This window comes from Argentina silus (assembly GCF_951799395.1).
Source record: "Argentina silus genome assembly, chromosome: 4".
In the NCBI taxonomy this organism is placed as follows: Eukaryota; Metazoa; Chordata; class Actinopteri; order Argentiniformes; family Argentinidae; genus Argentina; species Argentina silus.
In genome coordinates, this window is record NC_139658.1 from 21,770,007 (window position 1) to 21,787,510 (window position 17,504).

At 46.2% G+C, this 17,504-nt stretch overlaps 1 protein-coding gene across 1 annotated transcript; it reads right to left on the reverse strand.

Annotated features, from left to right (window-relative positions):
* Nucleotides 1-1,363: 1,363 nt before the first annotated feature.
* Nucleotides 1,364-16,750, reverse strand: lrrc38b (leucine rich repeat containing 38b; the record flags this gene model as incomplete). Its single annotated transcript, XM_083667864.1, has 2 exons — nucleotides 1,364-1,796; nucleotides 16,123-16,750. 2 exons carry the CDS (start codon nucleotides 16,748-16,750, stop codon nucleotides 1,549-1,551), a joined length of 876 nt encoding a protein of 291 aa, XP_083523990.1. The 3' UTR covers nucleotides 1,364-1,548.
* Nucleotides 16,751-17,504: the final 754 nt, after the last annotated feature.

Here is a 17,504-nt window from a genome sequence, read left to right on the forward strand (position 1 = left end):
CCACATGTCAGTGAACATTGCTTAGATTGCTCAAATTGTTGTACAGCTGTTTCAATATTGGACCGTTCAGACAGCACATTATAAGAATCATGACTTTAATAAGGAAGATATTTTCAATGTTGTTCCTCAGAGCCCATAACAGCTTTGCAACACAACTTTGTCTGACACAGAGTACGATGGGTAAGTGTTAAATGCTTTTTATGGGCATGTCCACTTGATTTGCCGCTACATGTACATCAGTGGAGGCTGGTCCGTTGAGGAAGAGGAGGATGGTTCTCCCTTGAAGTGTACAAATGACCTTAATGTCAAAAATCAAATGGGAGAGTTATCCAATGTTTGAAGTAAATTGCAACATGGAGACCATAAATGTGGTTTTACAGTTAGGCTACATCAAGTTAATGTACGCAATTTGGCTATACTATTGCCCTCGTTTAAGGGCCAACTCTACCACACTGGTTACAACATATCAACATGAAGTCCCTAATGCCCAGTCCCTCGTAACTACACCTAATCTTTGGCAGATATAGGATATAGGCAACTCCTACGTCCACTTAGTGGATTTATGGGCTTGCCAAAAATGAGTTACAACGTTCACTATTTAAAGTGCGGTATTTGACACATCAGGTTCTACGCCTATAATTACCATCATTTATATGAGATTATAGAAACTCTATGTGCGATATTTTACACCATTCACAATTCTTCAATCTAAGGAACAGTTACCCTCTCAGTACAGGTATATATTTGTATCGTACATTGTGTTGACTATACAGTATTTCAATCAATATAGACATTTGTGGATACATATACTGTGTGTATACTGTAAAAAATATGTGTATATATCTATCTTTGTCTCCCTGCGTACAGTACAGTATATCAGACTCATTGTATGTTTCATTACTGCACATCAGTGTCTTCTTCTCACCCAAACCTACGCCTGGTGTCAGTCTATCGTGCTGTGAAAGCGGCTTAGCCTCAAACCACAGCTGGTGAACCATTGTTGTGTAATGCAGATTTGTTTACGCTGTCCAACATGAGACATGTTGAAGAATTCCTTTGTGAATTTGTACATTGTATTACAGTATGTCTGTACTGTAGCTGGGGAATTGGTACTGTGGGTTATGTGTGTACGTATAGCTGGCAGTCTAGATGCTATGGCCTTGTTCACTGTGACATGTACCTTCCTGTAAAAACAAACATTCTTACTTCCACTAGACCATGTTTTCAAGTGGTTACAATGTTAACACCACACCACTGGCTATCTCATACTCTTCAACTCATGTCTTGAAACTGTCCACTAAGTACATCGTTCGCCCACCTGGAGAGAGAGAAACATCCTCTCTCCTGCATGACCAAGGCTTCTTTAATATCCATTTCTATCCACTTTGGTCAATGGGAAGTCACCAGGGACAACAGGCATTGTAACATCTGTCTCTCAAACAGTCCCTCTCCAGGTTCTCCTATGGCAGGAGATGGCAGGTTGTGTAGATGTTCAGATCCAGAGTCAGTTCTTAGGCGTGCCCCAACCAAAGGGGCACAATCTCAGTCTCACTCCTCACTCTCCTCCTCGTCACCCTTGGCGCCTTTGCTCCAGCGCTGGAAGCAGTGGACCGTGGAGGCCAGGAAGAAGCTAGTCATGATGGCCACCACGGACACAGAGATGCCAGAGAAGATGATGATGAGTAGGTCGGTCAGGGTCAAGGTGGCCTGGCACTCTCTGAAGCTGTTCTGGGAGAGCTGGGTCAGGGACACGCGTCTGCCATCCATGGGAAGGGAGCACTCCATCCCCTCCACTCCTGCAGGGGGAGGGGGGGGCAGAATACATGTTAGGATCAGGCAGAACGCCTGGGAAAACAGCCCTCTTTGTACAGTTTGTGTTTGTTTGGTATCTATGGGGTTGAATGAAGCAGAAGTCCCCAGTATATCTTTTTTTTCACATTTTCTCTGTCCCTTGAATGTATTGTTATTGTCAGAGAAGAATCCCAGAATAACCTTCACAAGACAATAGCCATATTCATAAGTCTGCGAGAGGTGACCTCTAGATGCACCAATAACTTACTGTACAAAGACAGTTTTATTATTCCAGCACACGTTCGATTACATCCCCCTTTATTAAATGGAAGCTCTGGACTCTGTTCAAATTGTATGAATTATTATTATGCTTGAGGGTAAATAGAAGTCGATTAATGGTACAAATGCCTTGAAACAACCATAACTCTAATTTACTTCAGGCATTGTCTGAGACAGAAGCCTCCTTGACTGAACTCATCACAATATGTAGGCACGATAAATCATCCTGCCAGGCTCGCCTGTGTCTCAAGCTCTTTGAGGAATAGTGTTTTACTCCTACAGCATCCCAATGAAAAAGACAAGGGCAACACATCTTGCATATCAAGGAGAGCATTTTAAATATCTTAGAAAGTACTATGTAAACCACACATGTCCCCCTCATTACATACCACCACCCATACGGAGTCTGACTCCGAACCTGAGGCTTCAAAGAAGATGATAATAGATTAGAGAATGATCCTGTATAGTATTTTGAGGGAGGTGAAAATGCCCCTGGTCTTGTTTTAATGATGAAGTCATTAGTCTAGTAATACTGACTCCTAAAATAACATCGGATGGATCATTGCCATAGGGCCAATCTTTTGAACAGTGAGTAAATATTGTAAGTGCAGTTGGCAGGCTGATGGGTTATCGTTACGAAAGAGCTGGCTCGATCGCAGTCTGCAGTCTCAGTGTGTTTTGCTTCCACTGTTTTTCACCTCTGCAAATGGAAGGCGTTCAGCCCGGTATTGTGTGTGCGAGAGAGATTTGCAGCTCTGAGCAGCAGATGGCTCGCCTGAAACGTCCCAAAGCTGAAGAGATCATAAATAATAAATGTGATGTTGTGTGCTTTGCCAACTTCACACCCCATCGCGGTGCTGATGAGGTTAACAAATGTGATGGAAGACATAAACATCTCAATTAAGTCTTTCCAACACGGACGCTGACTTTCAATACCGACGCCGACTTTCAATGTGGACACAGGCTAGCTAGGGGATTGCGCTTCTTAGAGTGTCAGCATGCTTCATCACTTGCCAATTAAACAGGAATTTCTAGGACTGCAACATGTACAAACAAGGACTTGGTTGCCAACAGAGATAATTCTACTATCAATGAACACATATGCTTCTGTGTCTCCGTGTAGCAGAGCTATTTCTGAGCTTTGAAAGCAAACAAGCCACTCGAGACTCCACTTGTTATATACTTAACTAAATCAGTGGCCAGTGACCTTACTAAACCGGTGACATCATACTCCTTAATATCAACTAAAACGCAGATGAAAACAACCTTGCTGTCTCGCTACCTGGATAACTGATCCATGCTATACTATAGGAATTGTATGCTGCATTATTTGACGCATTACAATTAGCCAGCTTGGAGGGAAGCATCTGACAAAGATCCAGATGAGCAGACTAATTGATTTGAATACAAAATAGCTTTTCCTGCTTCATGCACATCAATAATCTCAGCACGGAAAGGAAGAACACATTCATCTCCCTCCTGAACATTCAGTTAGTTATAGCACATACATAAGGCTTATAGAGTGTAAGAACAACACTATTTGCTAAAGGTGTAAAGCGATACCGTATGTGATTGTTTCATACATTGCCGGCCGCTTGGGAGGACAACTATATGTTCTGTGAGCAAACTGCCCCCTTACACTGTGATGGAAAAGCTAGACATATCGATGCAGATGTCAACTCACAGGTGGGCAGAGAGGAAGCCTAGTGAAGGTGGGAGGATACTTACCACTGCTACATGGCAAAGCATGCACACACACAGGCGCACACACACACACACACACACAGGCGCGTGCACACACACACACACACACACACACACAGGCATACACACACACAGGCGCATACACACACACACACACACACACAGGCGCGTGAACACACACACACACACAGGCATACACACACAGACACACAGGCATACACACACAGACACACACACACACACACACACACACACACACAGGCATAGACACACACACACACACATACACACACACACACATACACACACACACACACACACAGGCATGCACACACACACACACACACACACGCAATGTAGCATGTTTCTGGTTTGATATTTCCACGGGTGTAAGGCTCAAAGGATTATGTTACATCATCAACCATATGGCACAAAAACTGCACATTGAAAAGTGCATCATTACTGTTCTCCACAAATTAGCATATTGCATGACAATTTCATCACCGTATTACTGTCTCTTTGTGTATGTGTGCTTTGAACATACAGAAGTGAGTGTGTCATGAGTGTGTCACCCCTATTTGTACTGTGGCATTCGCTGCATCATATTTCATATAATACCGTGACATATTATACCGTATGGACTTGGGAAGAGGTAGCATGTGAACCCTGAGATGCAATCATGGGACCACCTCATTCATATCACAATCTATTGCTAAGGCTATTTATATGTGCTTACCACTAAGCCACGACATCTGCTGATAAATCTGTTTTGAAGGAGTCTAGTATCAGTGTCAAATGTCTTGAAGAGAGGTTCATTAAAGACTGCCAGACCTTGGGGCAATGACATTTTTGCTTTAACGTCGGTTGCTTTAACCCTCGAGCTACGAACATATTCCGCATAAGTTGTTTACCGACAGGGACCTGGCCGGGCCGCAAAATGAAAACATAAAAAACATATTCCACCTTATGGACATGGGTTAGGGTTAGGGTTAGGGTTAGGGTTAGGGTTAGACATGGGAAGAGGTTGCATGGTGAAGTCTGAGATGAGATTGTACTGTATAAGACATGAGACTCATGAGACTACACACGGTCTGTAGAGAGGCTGCATGTGTTCCTAACTCAGTTGAGAAGGGTTGTGTGAAGTAGGCTTGGTCTCAGTAGAACCTCCCTGGCTTAAAATAAAGCTTTAAGAAAATAATTGCTGAGAGCCTCTGTGTTGTCCAGAGCCTCTGTGTTTAAGATCAATATCTATGATACGTTCATTCTGCATTCTGCATGGCAAAACATATCACCTGGCTGAGATGTCCACACTGGCCATACTGCCCCAGCCCCAGCCTCAGCTTCTCCCTCTGCCCCTGCCTCTAATCTGGCCACACTGCCCCAGCCTCAGCCTCTCCCTCTGCCCCAGCCTCTAATCTGGCCACACTGCCCCAGCCTCTAGTCTGGCCACACTGCCCCAGCCTCAGCCTCTACCTCTGCCCCAGCCTCTAGTCTGACCACGCTGCCCCAGCCTCTAATCTGGCCACACTGCCCCAGCCTCTACTCTGGCCACACTGCCACAGCCTCTCCCATAGCGTTGATTAAAGATAGAACAAAGTGTTGCTGTTTAACATGTGGCTTGTGCTGGAGAGTTTGCGTCTTGACTCTGCGCTGCCCCCAGTGGGATAGACGAGGGAGGAGGAGGACAGACCCATATTGCTCAAGCACTAAATTAACCAATGCTCAAGATGACAGTGGGTATTTTTAACCTGTGCGGATCCTATCTTGGTTATCCTATCTTGGGTTTGCTCAAGGTGCAGCAGCTGTATGTACAGCAGGGGGAGGCTGGTGGAGGTAGAAATAGGAGGATGGGCCCATCCATTCCATGCATTACATTGAGTCCTCCGCCCTCCGATTTCTACCTCCACCAGCCTCCCCTGCTGTACAGTGTGTTTAATTAAGGTGCGATACAACTTACATTCCACAGCCTCTTTTGTAACAAATGAAAATTCGGTTTCACAGATCAGGGCCTGGGATTAATACATGTACATCTTCTGGCATAATTGTGTTTTAGTGTGATCCACGTGCGGTAAGCTTCAGTGGACATTATGCAAAACCCTCCTCCTGTTATATAACAAGTTGTAAGAAGAGTAAAAGCACTCTTATCTACATGAGACTGACTTATGGTCCAACTCAGTCAAACGTAGTGGAGTAGTGGTGAGGAGAAAAAGGGATGAGGAGAAGAAGGGATGAGGAGAAGAAGAGGGGATGAGGAGAAGAAGAAGGGATGAGGAGAAGAGGGGATGAGACAAAGATGTGAGGAAAACAAGGGAGGCTGGTGGAGGTAAAAATGAGCCCGTCCTCCGATGTCTACCTCCACCAGCCTCCCCTGGAGGGTAAGTTACTTTTCAATCTAAAAATGATTTATGGCCTGTCCGACTCATTACGCTCACAACTGTACCAAAGCAGCCAAAATGTAGTCCACGTGAGCCGCCAAGAGTAAGGAATGGTGGCCTAGAATTACAGATATGGATCAAGAACATAATGCAGTTAGAGACCAATTGTGGCCTAGCGCAGGTACAGGCAGCCATGTCACCGGGTGGGTTACAGCTTATGTCGACACATGATGGATTACAACGTGGTTTACAGCCAGCCTGAAGGATAGGCTGTCCGTTCGTAACCCACTCCCCGCCTCAGAGTGATTGATCCACCTGGCCGTCGCAGACCGATATCGGAGGCTTGTCTCTCCTCCCACTTCAACACCACACTGGCTGTCCTGATTGATCCCCCGTCCCTCCATCGATACACCAGAGAGGGAATAATCATCAGCGCTAACTTGGCATCACGGTAAATGTCCGTGTCAGGTTTCTGGTTGAAGTCGTGTGTAGTTGTTTGTGTTACTCAACACATTCAAGAAGTTTGATGTCATGGGAGATTATTGTTTCCAAATGCATGAGGGAGTCCAGTGGGTAAGGGTGACACACAGAAGATAATACACCAATAAATAATGACTTATTATTGAATTGTTGTTCCTCCTTTGTTTGAGTTTCACTTGTCTCTTACAACTGTATGAGATAAGTGGCAAATACAATTTGATTTGATTTGATTTGATTTGATTTGATTTGATTTGATTTGATTTGATTTGATTTGATTTGAGATCCTGCTTCATGGTACTGTAGGGTATCTCTCATTAAAGATTGACTGATTATACTACTACAGTCCTATATGCAAACCAGGAGAGGCTGGTGGAGGTAGGAATTGGAGGACGGGCTCATTGTAATGCATGGAATGGGATGAGGAATACTATCAAACATAGGGTTAGGGTAACATAGGGTTAGGGTAACATAGGGTTAGGGTTACATAGGGTTAGGGTAACATAGGGTTAGGGTAACATAGGGTTAGGGTTACATAGGGTTAGGGTAACATAGGGTTAGGGTAACATAGGGTTAGGGTAACATAGGGTTAGGGTTAAGAAGAGGGAGAGACAGGATAATTATTCAGAGACAGTCACATGCCAAGAATCTGAGAAATAAAGAGTGAGAGAGTTAACAGTGGAGTGACAGTGGTGTGAGAGAGAGAGAGAGAGAGAGAGAGAGAGAGAGAGAGAGAGAGAGGAGGAGAAGATGGTGTTAGACATAGAGAGAGAGAGACGGGGTGAGAGATAGAGAGAGAGAGAGAGAGGAGGAGAAGATGGTGTTAGAGATAGAGAGAGAGAGAGAGAGAGGAGGAGAAGATGGTGTTAGAGAGAGAGAGAGAGAGACGGGGTGAGAGATAGAGAGAGAGAGAGAGAGAGAGAGAGAGAGAGAGAGGAGGAGAAGATGGTGTTAGAGAGAGAGAGAGAGAGAGAGAGAGAGAGACGGGGTGAGAGATAGAGAGAGAGAGAGAGAGAGGGAGAGACGGGGTGAGAGATAGAGAGAGAGAGAGAGAGAGGAGGAGAAGATGGTGTTAGAGATAGAGAGAGAGAGACGGGGTGAGAGATAGAGAGAGAGAGAGAGAGAGACGGGGTGAGAGATAGAGAGAGAGAGAGAGAGAGACGGGGTGAGAGATAGAGAGAGAGAGAGAGGAGGTGACAGTGTGAGAGAGAGATAGAGAGATAGAGAGAGAGAGGGAGAGAGAGAGAGGAGGAGATGGTGTGAGAGAGAGAGAGAGAAGGAGATGGTGTGAGATAGAGAGACAAGGAAGAGACAGTGTTAGAGAGAGAGAGAGAGGAGTTGACATTGTGAGAGATACAGAGAGAGGAGACAGTGAGAGATAGAGAGAGAGAGAAGGAGAGGGTGAGAGAGAGAGAGAGAGAGAGAGAGAAGGAGTCAGTGAGAATTAGAGAGAGAGAGAGAGAAGGAGTCAGTGAGAATTAGAGAGAGAGAAGGAGACGGTGAGAGATAGAGAGAGAGAGAGAGAGAGAGAGAGAGAGAGGAGGAGACGGTGTTAGAGAGAGAGAGAGAGGAGATGGTGTGAGAGATAGAGAGAGCGAGAGAGAGAGAGGAGGAGACGGTGTTAGAGAGAGAGAGAGAGGAGATGGTGTGAGAGATGGAGAGAGAGGAGGAAGAAACCGGTAAGGAGGGGGCAGATTGTGTGAAGGCACCAAGTGACACGCCTTCATGTGACAGGGAGTGCAAGGGTGATTCATTCGAATTAGTAGGGGTGTTCCTTCTGCATGGAGACTCAATGACCTCACAGTCACACTGGCATACTCTCTGCACAGCGATCCGCAGTGGCTCATTCGACACAAACACGCAGGGAAAGGACACATCTGCAGAACAGCCACATCCGGTTTGTTCTCGTAGCTTTAAAAGCCACTCAGTAGGTACAGTAGATCATGGGAGGCTGGTGGAGGTATATTACCTGTAGGCCAGCGCCTCATTGTTTACAGTCTGTGACAGTAAGACCCCCACGGACCCCTCCCATGAAACCCCTCCCAAACCCAGACGTGCCTAACTCACCCGGCTGGAACGGAGGAAGCGGCTGGGGTTCAGTTAGGGTGGCACAGGGGAGGCTGGTGGAGGTAGACATCGGAGGACGGGCTCATTGTAATGTACGGAATGGAATGAGGAACGGTATCAAACACAGGGCAGAGCAGGGTTATATATATATGCCATTTAGCTGACGCTTTTCTCCAAAGCGACTTACATTGCAGTGAGTGCATACATTTCAGTATATATGGTCCCAGCGGGAATCAAACCCACAACCTAAGCTTTGTTAGCGCCACGCTCTACCAACTGAGCCACGGAGGACCACGGGGTTCGTGTTTGATACCATTCCTCCTTCCATCCCGTGCATTACAATGAGCCCGTCCTCCGATATCTACCTCCACCAGAACTCCACTGCAGTACACAGCATTATTTGCCCAGAATAGGCTTGACATCTGCTCATGTTGCGATAAGGGTCACAACAACATGTCGCACTTCCGTTCGTCGCGTTGCTCTTTGATCTTTTAATATGAGCTTTCTCCCACTTTTTGTCCTTAAATAACACTCAGTGAGGCCAAGCTCAAATTAGATCCTCTGTGATGTCACTGGAATAGATGCCAAATGTCTCCCATCACTCACTCACATGTGTAGCCAATGATATTAGGTTCATATGGTAATACACAGTAATGTTAGGTTTCATACAGTAATACACAGTAATATTAGGTTAATAAGGTAATACACAGTAATATTAAGTTAATACGGTAATACACAGTAATATTAGGTTAATAAGGTAATACACAGTAATATTAGGTTAATAAGGTAATACACAGTAATATTAAGTTAATACGATAATATACAGTAATATTAAGTTAATACGGTAATACATAGTAATGTTAGGTTTCATACAGTAATACACAGTAATATTAAGTTAATACGGTAATACATAGTAATATTAAGTTAATACGGTAATAGACAGTAATATTAGGTTTCCTATGGTAACACACAGTACTATTAGGTTTCATACGGTAATACACAGTAATATTAGGTTTCCTATGGTAACACACAGTAATATTAAGTTAATACGGTAATACACAGTAATATTAGGCTCATACAGTAACACACAGTAAAACTGCATGCCAGTGCCAGTTACATCACGATGGCGTCATACTTTGGGAGTTGCTCATGCAGTGTGGCACTGTAACAGCTCACAGGGGAGCAACTTGATAGGCTGACCCTGTCACATGAGTGGTAGAGCAGAGCTTGGGATCATAACCAGTGTTGATAGCTGTGCTACATTAGTCTCCAGTCAGACACACTGACTCACGCCTGGGACCTAGCCCTGTCTTCACCGCACTCCTCACTATCTGGCCATGTTGCTAAGCAGGAAGTACATGAGTTTTTCCGGAAAATATGAGTTTCAACACTATCCCTGGCCCCTTAGCCCCAACCTTTACCTCACTCCTGACCTCATGTGTATAACCCTGACCCGAAATTAGGTCGACATAGCTTGTTAGCAATTTCGATTACCATTTTCAGAAGGCCATTTTAACTTTGCAGCATGGCTATATAGTGCTGACCCTGCCCAGGTCCATGGGTGGATAAAGGTCCTCATGTTACCCCGACCACTGTGCTATGCTACTCAATTATACATGGCTATTGTTCATCCTTAACCCAGGAGCACGGGAGACAGCTGTGGATCATGTTTACACTCATTCCCCTGCTGAAACATTTATGGCCCTCTGATTGATTAGTGGGTAGGCCTAAGCACAGCAGTGCCGCAGAGGAATGACAGCTACTCAACTACAGCGGTTGTGTATTACCGTATTAACTTAACTACAGCGGTTAGGGTTGACCCTAACCCAACCCTATGTTACCCTAACCCTAACCCTGAGCAAAGGAGCGCCTAGCAGGCTTGGTCCCCACAGAAGAATGATCCTAACCAAACCCTATGTACCCTAAACCTAACCCCATGTTACCCTAACCCTAACCCTATATTACCCTAACCATATGTTACCCTAACGCTAACCCTATATTACCCTAACCGTATGTTACCCTAACGCTAACCCTATATTACCCTAAACTCTAACCCTATATTACCCTAACCCTAACCCTATGTTACCCTAACCCTAACCCTATATTACCCTAACCGTATGTTACCCTAACGCTAACCCTATATTACCCTAAACTCTAACCCTATATTACCCTAACCCTAACCCAATATTACCCCAATCCTAACCCAATATTACCCCAATCCTAACCCTATGTTATCCTAACCCTAACCCTAACCCTATGTTTGATACCATTCCTCATTCCATTGCATGCATTACAATGAGCCCGTCCTCCGATTTCTACCTCCACCGGCCTCCCCCGGATGATAGGCATTCTGGGCCTCTTCTGGTGCTTAGTTGCCCAGGTGTTCAGGGATCTATTAAACACACACAGTACAACAATCCCGGGATTTTAAGCATCTATAGCTCCGCCCACTCAGCAGCACAGCAAAGTGAAACACTAGGATACGCACCCGGGCCCGGGCGGCTAGCAGAGCACATGGGAAATAAGCCTGTGTGAGAAGGAATGGGTACAGAGTGTGTCTCCACGCTCCCGCTGCCGCTAGCAGAGCTATAAACCAGCCAGGGAGACGCAGATAACTGATAACATCAACAACAAAGCAAGTACATTAGGATTAGGGTGGTGAGAGGACGGGGGGACAAGGGGACGGGGGGACGGGGGGACGGGGGGACGGGGGATTTACACCCATCTGATACTTGTTTAGCCCTAATTGGACATAGATATGGGTTGAAGAATGTGCTCGTATTTTGCCTATTTCATCTGAGCTAAATGTCCACTCATGTCGTGATGTTAAAGGCCTTGTGGTTTATGTTATGCAAACGACAGTATTATGCAGAGAACAGATTTCCAGCTCCATGACAGATCCAATCCCCCTGGAGGACGCGTGTGACGGTCACGTTACCTTCCCTGAACATTCCATGTTCAGACATTCAGTACATATCCAGGAGGAGCTTATCAAGTAAACCTCGTTCTCTAAATGAGTGTCCATCTGTTACTTCAGGAATAGCGTCCACGCGCACACGCATACACACACACACGCACAGGCACACACACACACGCACACTCACACACGCACACGCAGACTTGAACAATAATCTTTATTCTGTTATTTATGTCTTTACGTAAACAACATCCAGGGCAGTTTGAGAACTGTGCAGCAGTATCCACTAGCTAAGCAGTGTGTAGGTGTGTCTTACTCTGTAATTTCATCCAGCGGAACAGTATCTGTGGGTGTGGTTCAAAACATATCCGTGGCGATGTGACCAGGAAGAAAAGACTGATCGGAGTGCTGCATCCCCAGGTTCACAGAGAGGTTCTGAAATCAGAGCAGCAGAGATCCTTTGGCCTCTCTCTGACCCGCAGGAAGGTCATCAGGATCGCTGGCCATGAGACCTTTAATCATGTTGTTGGAAAATGTTGTTTTTCTCAAATATACAGCTCAGCTGTATTACCTTGGTCCATATGCATCAACATTTCTGCTTTATACAACATCATACCCTCCTCTATGGACTACCAATTGCAAAGATGCATTTACATCTCTAGTTCCAGTAGATGCTGCGGCATAAGAACACTTTTAAAAGTCATATTTCGTCGTGCATTCGGCGTGCGTGCGTGCGTCCGTGCGTGCGTGCGTCCGTGCGCGCGTGCGTGCGTCCGTGCGCGCGTGCTCAGCGTGAAAAAGGTCACCGTGGTTAATTCATAGCTAGCAGGTGGTTGTGACCAGCCAGAATATAACAACCGCAACCAGCTCACACAGGTCACACATACAGTGCATACATACACAATCACTCCCTGGTGATAACAACCAGGTCACAGACTCATCACTGATGAGATTGAAAGTGCTGCATCTGAGGTGAGGAGCACACTGCTAATACTCAATTTGAGAGCGCTCCTACTACTGCCCCAGTTGGCAGGTAGGCCAGACGATTGGCCGGTCTTGCTGCTGGGCTCGCGTCCCTCTCCTTAGCCGCTGCTGATGTGAGCTTGGCCAGCGTCTCTAATACAATTCATTACACCCTGCTGTTGACAACGCTGCGACCTGTGATGGATGCATTCGCAGCCTCTCACCCGGGGAACGAGGCATTCCTGCCAGTTTATCAACTTTTTCCTCACACAACCAAACTTTTCGCATATGCTTCATCTCCGGGGAGGGGAAGCATTAGCAGGGCGCACAGCACAAACTAAATGTGCGAGAAGTTTGTTTTTGCTAGTTGTCAGCAGTTTGCCATAGCAATCCATTCCCCCAGTTTGAATACATTTAAGCTTCATTGCGGGCAACATGATGACTAGGAGGATTTGAGCTTGGTCAGGAGTTTGGTTGGCATGACTACCTGGATCATAAAGCTTCTACAATATAGCCTGTGTCCTCTTTGCATTGACAGAATGAAGAAAAAAAAACAGAAAAAAAACAGGAGGCATTGTAAAGTTAGATGAACACGATGTTGGTATTCAGGGACAAGTGTTTATCTCATCACACAGATTTAACGGATAAACACTTCTTCGTCCCTGGGCTGAGCTTTACTCAGGTTGCCTAAATTTCATATTTCATATCTCATCTACCCGACTAATCCTTCCTCCAGACCCAGGGGGGAGGAATCATATTCTAAAGGGGTGGAGATGACAACATGAGATGTTGTTATGTAGGGATTTTTTGAGACAATATCTTTCTCCTTTCAAATATTGCGTGGATGTCCAACGTTTGTGTGGATTTCCATCTCCCGACTAGAACGACCTTGGCCCATACACGGTACATGTGTTTATTTGTTTATAACTGCACATACCTATTAAATATTTATGATTTGTTATGTTGTAAATGTGTCTTAGACTACCGATTTACACGCGCAGATGTCACCACATAGTGAACCACACGCATCTCGTTGTCTTGCATCAGATTCATCAGAGCGCGACTCTGTCTGTTAGCAGTAAGTCAGAAGCCAGCTAGAATGTGCTGTCATATCTTTACCTTGCTTACATGTATAGACTACGCATAACTGAAAGAATAAATCTGTCAACTATGTTCATGTTTTTTTTTCCGACAGTGAATTTCCTACTTAAATGACCTTGAAACTAGCAAAGGAGGTTGGTGGTAGAAGATGCAGCTGTTATTTAGTTAGGAAATGTACACAAAAAACTATCCTAGATCATTCAGTGAGCCAGCAAGCTGAGCAACTATCACTTCACATGAAAAAAACAGGTGCTTTATCCGCAGCTGTGCAAACAATTGGCAAAGTGCGTATAAATTATTCCAAAAGTGACTTCAAACAACACTAACTGACGATGTACATCGAGTTTTCACGGTTTTGTAACAGAAGAAGCAGTCCCAGAGAAAGCAATGTGCAAGTGCATGAATCTCACAGATTAGGATTGATTTTATTGTGGATGCTTTCTAATCTTCAGATCTTCAGATTGGTTCCACGTCTTACAAGGCAGGTTGGTTGAGGCTCTGAGTGCCGCATAGGAATGATGGCACCTGTCGTGAGACAATGCATTCATTTTGGATGCCTACCTACGAGATTCAGCAGTACTGTACGCTATTCTTTCACCCAAAGAGATAGTCAATTGTCTGATCCATTAATACTATTTCTGAGATGGTTATCCTGATTGTAGTCTTGTAGTCAACAAGATCAATAACCTCTGAAATGCCCTCTGAATTTCCAACGGATAATATCTATTATTATGTATGTACCTCCTCTGTTTACAGTCCGAACGCATAGTGAAAGGAGCAATATCTGAAAAGGAGTTTGTTGAGGATGAATAGAATGGAATAACATGTCAAGATCGGTTTTCTACAACACAATAGGGTCAGCAGTTTACGCTTTTTTTGTAAATGCAATCGTCTGAGGTTGTTCTCTTCACTGACAGGATGGATGAAGCAAACATCTCAACAATTATGCCTTGGCTTTGTTTCCCCCCCTGCATTCCAAACACAGAATCCCTCAACAATAACCGTTAGGTTTGGGATGTTGAGTGGAATAATCTCCATGTAAGCAGATTTTACCCTCGTGTGTCTCTCTCCCGTGGGAGCACCGTGATCCCCATGGTCTTTTGTTGTTTTTCACAATTTACATGCCGAGAAATTCCCTGAGACACATACACATGCACATACACACACACACACACACTAACACAACACACACACACACACACACACACACACACACACACACACACACACACACGTGGCCCACACCAACACAATCACACACCAGACACACACACACACACACAGACACACACACACACACGGGGCCCACACTAACACAACCACACACCACACACACACGGGGCCCACACTAATACAACCACACACTAGACACACACACACACACACACACACACACACACACACACACACAGGGCCCACACCAACACAGCCACACGACAGTGCTGTTACCTAACTCACCAGGCAGAAACGCAGTGCTGCTGCTTGGCATACAATAGGCTGTAGGTACCCTCAGCTCCTGTGTCCTACGTTAGGTTTAGCCTATCTCCAACCTTAACCCTAACCTAACCTTAACCCTAACCCTAACCCTAACCCTAACCTTAACCTTAACCCTAACCCTAACCCTAACCCTCACCCTGACCTTAACCCTAACCTTAACCCTAAAACTAACCTTAGCCCTAACTCTAACCCTTACCTTGCCCTAACCTTTGGCATATGGATACCGTTATGAGGAGTTATGAGGGAGGGAGTGGCTGGTTGGTCATGTTAACAGTACTGCTGATTTATTTAATGTAATGATTACAGACCATCAGTCTGAGAGGAGGGGGGGCAGGGGAAGGGGGGGAGAGGTGGAGGGGGGGAAAGGGGGACGGGGACGGGGGGCAGGAGTTTGGCGTGGTGGTGGTTTGTTTCTACAGAGACACAAACCACTTGCCCAGGCAGAATATTAAACACGGGTCGTTGTTGTTGGGAGGGTTTTACGCTGAAAGCCCTATTTTCCTTGTTTCCGCTTAAATGACCGTACCCAAACGAAACTGCTTTTAACATTGAACATATGGTGATTAGATGCAAAAGCAGGGTTTTAAGCTCCTGCGGATGATGAATCTACATTTGTTTTGCTGTGTAGTGGAACGAAGTCTGAGAACATCCCCCTAAAGATTTCCCCTCAGAGCCTCATCCTCATTGTCTTTCATTACTTTCAATCCCTCGCACTCAGTGGGTTAGAGGCGGAGGAAGAATGAGCCAGAATTAGAACAGAGGACGGGGGTTCCTCTCTCTACAGGGAAATATTAATAGAACACACAGCAACGGCATGGCAGTGGATTTAGCAAAGATAATGATATCATCTCGGTGTTTTTTCACGGCTTTCGATTTCTTTTTTTAGGTCAAGCAAGCTGTAAGCAAACAACCCCCCCCCCCCCTCTCTCTCTCTCCGACAAAGACACTTACCGTTTGGAAGCTTGTGACTGTTCTCCATGAGCCATGCAAACAGGTTGGCAAAGTTGCAGTTGCACACCCAAGGGTTCCCTTCCAGTCTCACCAACCTCAGGGAGGGCAGCTGGCTCAGCGCCCCCACGTGTAAGCCGGACAAGGCGTTGCGCTCCAACTCTAGTTCACGCAGGGAGGTGAGGCCCAGGAAAGCGTCCTCGTTGACCATGCTCAGGTAGGGGTTGTTCCCCAGCCGTAGTTTGATAAGGCTGCGCGACTCCCCGAATGTTCCCTTGGGGATCTCTGTTAGGTTGTTGCTGCCCAGGTCCAGGAAGACGAGTCTGGAAGAGGTACTGAGCGTGCCGGGCTCGATGTTGGACAGGGAGTTGTTCCGAAGGTCCAGGTACACCAGGTCACTGTACAGAACCAGGAAGTCTGAGGGGATGCGGGGGATACAGTTGTCGGACAGCAGGAGCCTGCGGACGTCCAGGGGGATCTCGTCGGGCAGACGGGTCAGTCCGCGGCCACTGCAGTCCACAGTGTGGGGGTCCGGACACAGGCAGCTCATTGGACAGTTTTCCCCCCAGGTCCGTAAGACAGAGGAGAGAAAGATGAGGAGAGGCTGGATCCAGCAGACACATGGCAACATGATCAAGGGGGTGAGAGGAGAGAGGGGGAGTGGAGGCTTGGGGTAAGGAAGAATGGGAAGGGGTGCAGGGCGAGAGGAGAGAGGGGGGTGAGGGTCAGAGGGCGGGAGATTAGGAGAGGGGAGGGGAAGGGGAGAGTGAAAGGGGGAGAGGGGGGATCAATCCGTGTGCAGGAGCATCCTGCAGTTCTGGAGAGGAGAATCTGAAAGGGGCTCGGGCATCGAGCAGCAAGAGCGCAGCGTCGAGCGCTGTTTTCCAAGAGATCATGTAGCAGGCAGCCAGGATAGAACAGCCAACTGCTGGCTTTGAAGGAACCAGGGGAGGGTGATGGCAGGCAGTGGGAGGGAGAGAGAGCTTAACCGAAAGGGGAGGGTAGCTTAGCAGAGGTAAATAGAAACTAGCGAACCAGGAGCAGATAGAAGTCAGGGGCACAGACAGGGGAGAGGGGGGTTGGGGGGGGGGCTCTGTCTGCCGGGTTAACCCACAGTCGATCTCGGGGGGTTGACAGAGAAGCAAGCCTGGGTCTCCGGCACAAAAGGATACGCGGCAGGGTGACTCAGGCATGACAAGTGAAGAGCGAAATTGTTGCATCCCTCCATTAGTCTCTTGCCTCTGCGTGGGAATGCCGTGCCTGTGCCTGCTGGTCTAAAAGGAAGGACAGTCCCACGGAACACAGCTGAAGTGCATGGCAAGGTTGTTTTTTCTTTTCTTTTTTTTTTCCCTTTTTTTTTTTTTTTTTTTTTTTATTCCTTCCTC